At 44.0% G+C, this 4,947-nt stretch overlaps 1 protein-coding gene across 1 annotated transcript in view; it reads right to left on the bottom strand.

Annotated features, from left to right (window-relative positions):
* Positions 1–3,490, bottom strand: part of si:ch211-227n13.3 (uncharacterized) — a 12,504-nt gene extending 9,014 nt beyond the window's left edge. Inside the window, exons 1-6 of the mRNA XM_024143111.2 lie at positions 3,343–3,490; positions 3,057–3,091; positions 975–1,500; positions 771–846; positions 608–700; positions 351–513 (exon numbers count right to left, since the gene is read on the bottom strand). Of these exons, the coding sequence (XP_023998879.2) occupies positions 351–513; positions 608–700; positions 771–846; positions 975–1,500; positions 3,057–3,091; positions 3,343–3,361 (912 nt within the window). The 5' untranslated portion in view covers positions 3,362–3,490. The remainder of the gene's footprint in view (positions 1–350; positions 514–607; positions 701–770; positions 847–974; positions 1,501–3,056; positions 3,092–3,342) is intronic.
* Positions 3,491–4,947: the final 1,457 nt, after the last annotated feature.

Raw genomic sequence — 4,947 nt, forward strand, 5'->3', positions numbered from 1 at the left:
TAAAGGCCAGTGTTATTAAAGGCCAGTGTTATTAAAGGCCAGGGTTATCAAAGGCCAGTTTTAGTAAAGGCCAGGGTTATCAAAGGCCAGTTTTAGTAAAGGCCAGTGTTATCAAAGGCCAGTTTTAGTAAAGGCCAGTTTTAGTAAAGGCCAGTGTTATCAAAGGCCAGGGTTATCAAAGGCCAGGGTTATCAAAGGCCAGGTTTATCAAAGGCCAGTTTTAGTAAAGGCCAGTGTTATTAAAGGCCAGGGTTATCAAAGGCCAGGTTTATTAAAGGCCTATACATTTGATTTGTTAACAGCAGCGCTAGATAGAACTTTGTGAAATAACGCAAATCTTGGCTACCTACCGCCTTTCCATCAGGATCGCTATGGAGAGCGCTGCTATGGAGACCACTGCGGTTGAGACTGTTGCTTTGGATGCATGTTCCCGCCCTCTGACGACTTCCTCTGGACCTCTTCTTCCTCTTCCTCCCTCTGCTCACAGCCTGGCTCTCATATCTCCTCAGGTTCCTACACACAAGGTGTTTGTTACTTCAGTGTGTGTGTGTGTGTTAAATTGAACCTTTATTTAACTGTGTTACCTCAGGTTGTGAGTGTGTGTTACCTCTGTAGGAAAATGTGTGGTCTGGAGCAGGCTGGCTGTTCTCCCCTGGTCTGCTCTCTGTGTCTAATCCGGCCCAGATGGATCCACAGCCTCCTGACAACAACAACAATACTGTGGGTTACACACACACACACACACACACACACACATTCCTCTCTCTTACCCTTTAACGTTCTGTGGTCTTCTGGGTGTCCACTTCTTCATGAGAACCCATTGGTCACATGACAAGGAAGTGGGATCTGATAGACCAATCAGAGAGAAGGGCTATTAGAATCAGACATCTGCACCTGCTCAGTAGGTTTGTTTTGCTAGGCAACACTCGGTGCAGGACTTCTCTGACGGGGTGGGTGTGTTTGTGTGTGTTCACCGTTGTCTGTTAGTTTGTCCAGCGGAGGGTGTCTTCTCCTCTTGGCTTCTCTGTGAAGTCTCTGACAGGTCAAACACAGACCAGGGGGAAGACTTAGTGGAGTGGCCTGAACCACGAAGGAGGGGCCAGAGACAATGCTGTCCAATGAGCAGCAGGATTCAGCGTCTGACTCTACGCCTCTTTCCGTCTGCCCCGCCACCATTCCACCAATCACAGCCTTTCCCTGGCTGACTGACAGCTCTAGCGGTGATGACCCACATTCTGAGACACTGTGGTTTCCATGGTGATGGTTAACCAGGTCATGATCCGTGGCCTTGTCTGAGATCACGATGCTTGAGTCAGCAGATTCCCAGCCCGGCCCTGCCCCTTCACCCTGCCCTCGCCGCCTACTACTCCTCCTCCTCATCCCCGGCTGGGCAGCAGGATCACTGGAGCCCCAGGCTTCCGAGGCCTTGTTGGAGGCTGAGCGACTCAGTCTGGATGGACGCATGGAGCTTCCCCACCTCACACAATACTGCAGATTCACCTGCAACACAGGGAGATCATTACACACACAAACCCTGCAATTCAGCTACAACACAGGGAGATCATTACACACATAAACCCTGCAGATTCAGCTACAACGCAGGAGATCATTACACACTAAAACCTGCAGATTCAGCTGCAACACAGGGAGATCATTACACACACAAACCCTGCAGATTCAGCTGCAACACAGGGAGATCATTACACACACAAACCCTGCAGATTCAGAGCTACAACAGCAGGGAGATCATTACACACACAAACCCTGTAGATCAGCTGCAACACAGGGAGATCATTACACACACCAAACCCTGTAGATTCAGCTACAACGCAGGGAGATCACACCCCCTGTTCTGGACCAGAAAACAACAAGGTCTGAAGGAGGAGTAGCTAAATAGCAAGTTGCCATTTCAGACAAAATATGTGGTATATTACCTGTATAAAATATTAAGGCCATGTTTATATTGAGCCTCATTTCAAACAGCCTCTTATTTACCACTTTCTTGCAGGTAGACCCCTTTTATACATATCAGTGGGTTAACTTAGTCAGGGAGGGGTGGGGGGGGGGGGGTGTTGTTAAAGTAACTGTCCAGTGTTTCCAGATTTATTTTAAATATGACCTATAATTAATTACAATACCAAACGTTTTAATTTAGTATGTTAAAAAGCAGCTTCTCTGTGTTGGAATGGTGTGGGCATACGTACCCCAACAACAAAGAGGGCGTATACCGGTCGTTAAATATACTCATGCAGGTAGACCGCTGATTGGCCAGCTCATCAAGAAGGAAATCCTCCTCTATGAGGAAATAGCAAGCATTTCTAAAACTGTCTGTTTGAGATACATGTTTTAGGTTGGGTTTTTAAGTGTTTTTTTTCTCAAATGTATGCCTTGGCCACAAATACGAGTATAGGTTGAGTCAACAACATTATTTGAGTGTGAGTTAACAGAATAGTAACTTAAGGTTAGATTTTCACTGGACAGTTGGTTTAAACCATGGGGGTTGTTTGCATTTCAAATTAGGGAGGTGTTTTAAACAATGGAGGTGTCAAACATCTACCTGCAAAAAAAGCAGAAGCATTCACACAAACCCAATTCCTGTATTTTGGTTACAGGGTCTGAAAATGCAGGAATCTTGACTAGTTCTTTCAAATCAAACCCACTTTGGGTGGGTTTGAAATGTATCATGTTTTTTTTCTTACCCCTATCCCTTTCAAATATACAAAAAAACAGACATAAACTTGTGGGATTTTGGTATGTGTATGAAAGGGATATAGTTAAATAACGATGTGTGAACTTTTCCTGTTGAAAAGCTATATCCCAAGTATAAATACTGTAAAGTACACACACTAAAGGGTAAAACAATATGTTTAGTAAAAGTGTTTTGAAATGTGCAAATTTCAAGGAGTAAGGCTTTCAAGGTGTTGAGGATCAATGAAGAGTTCAGATGTGCCTTTTGTTAACTAAACAAGGTGTTAACTGGAGGCGAAAAGGAGACATGGGTAGTACTTTAATGTTGTGCTTCTAGCTGCCTACCCTGATGTAGCCACCGGTCTCACCTCCTTGACTTCCTTGGTCTGTCGAATATTGAGACCTGTGAATAAAAGGACCAACTGTTTGCTGCCTAGCTAGCTATTGCCACTAACGTTACTTCCGTCTGTTGTTGTAGCTAACATGCTGCTAGCTAGCTAAGGTAAATGACTGCACTCAAATCTGACCAGCTAGCTACAACAAATGCCCAGCTAGCTAGTTGACTAAGCTAACATAGTTAGCTAACTTTTTGTTGTGTTTATGTTAGTCATCAGCGTCAAAACAGTACTGTATTAGCTGGCTAACGTTACTTACTGAGTCTCAAAATGTTCATAGTCTATCCGTTTAGAAAGAATCATGTCCGTTGTCTCCTGCTTTGAGCTTGCTAACTACCGTAACTAGATGTATGAAAGCAACGGACGGCGAGTGAAAGCAGATTTCGGTTAGGATCGAGGCCACAACAACTCACCCACAGACAGCACCTCTCTCGCGCAAAGCGCAATTCGAACTTCAGCGCATGCGCAATGGTGACSTGTTGTTCTCCAACGAACGGCTTTTTTTTTTTTACGGAACTTTTTGATGAACGTCGAGAACCGAATAGCATTGGGTAAAAGAGCCGTTCATTCGACTYCCTGATTTGCATTCTACTGCTTTTTTAGCTTAAAAAAAACAACGTTTTTCTGCAGATAAATTACAACATAGAGTGGGCGAATCCTAAAGTGGGCGAATCCTYACTGCAGAAACAATACATTGTGTCGAGAGCGTGTCAATCTAGTCCACTCTGATTTTTTTCAGWGCATAAAAACAGATGCACAATCGAGCGCATCCTGTCGGCAACTGCACCGCCCTCAACCTCAAGGCTCTCCAGAGGGTGGTGCGGTCTGCACAACGCATCACCGGGGGCAAACTATCTGCCCTCCATGACAMCTACAGCACCCAATGTCACAGGAAGGCCAAAAAGATCATCAGGGACAACCACCTGAGCCACTGCCTGTTCACACTGCTACCATCCAGAAGGCGAGGTCAGTACAGGTGCATCAAAGCAGGGACCGAGGGACTGAAAAACAGCTTCTATCTCAATGCCATCAGACTGCTAAACAGCAATCACTAACTCAGAGACGCTGCTGCCCACATTGAGACCCGATCACTGGACACTTTAATAAATGGATCACTAGTCACTTTATACAATGNATCACTAACTCAGAGACGCTGCTGCCCACATTGAGACCCGATCACTGGACACTTTAATAAATGGATCACTAGTCACTTTATACAATGCCACTCTAAATAATGCCACTTTAATAATGTTTACATATCTTACATTACTCATATCACATGTATATAATTGTATTTTATACCATCTATTGCACCTTGCCTATGCCTCKTGGCCATCGCTCATCCATATATTTATATGTACATATTCTCATTCACCCCTTTAGATTTGTGTGTATTAGGTAGTTGTTGGGAATTGTTAGATTATTTGTTAGATATCACTGCACTGTTGGAACTAGAAGCACAAGCATTTCGCTACACTCGCATTAACATCTGCTAACCATGTGAATGTGACAAATACAATTTGATTTGATTTGATAAAAAATAAATGCAGGCCATGTAATAATTGGGACAGGCAAAAACCCAATTGAATGTGCATTTCACAATCTGACATAATGGACGCTTACCTTTTGGGCTTTACATTGGAGATTTGCAAATTTGTTCATTCTATGTCGGTTTTTAAATAAAGGTTAAATAAATAAAATAAAAATTAAGCATTTTAAACGAAGAACCGTTTGGGAGTCAAATGAGCCGGCTCTTCTAACGTGAATGGAGCCAGCTGATCCGGCTCAGGAATGCCCATCTCTAGCGCCAAAGATCGACCACAGCCTCTCGTCATAGAGGACTGAACAAGCAAGGAGGTGGGCA

Source organism: Salvelinus sp. IW2-2015, unplaced genomic scaffold (genome assembly GCF_002910315.2).
Source record: "Salvelinus sp. IW2-2015 unplaced genomic scaffold, ASM291031v2 Un_scaffold3655, whole genome shotgun sequence".
Classification (NCBI taxonomy): domain Eukaryota; kingdom Metazoa; phylum Chordata; class Actinopteri; order Salmoniformes; family Salmonidae; genus Salvelinus; species Salvelinus sp. IW2-2015.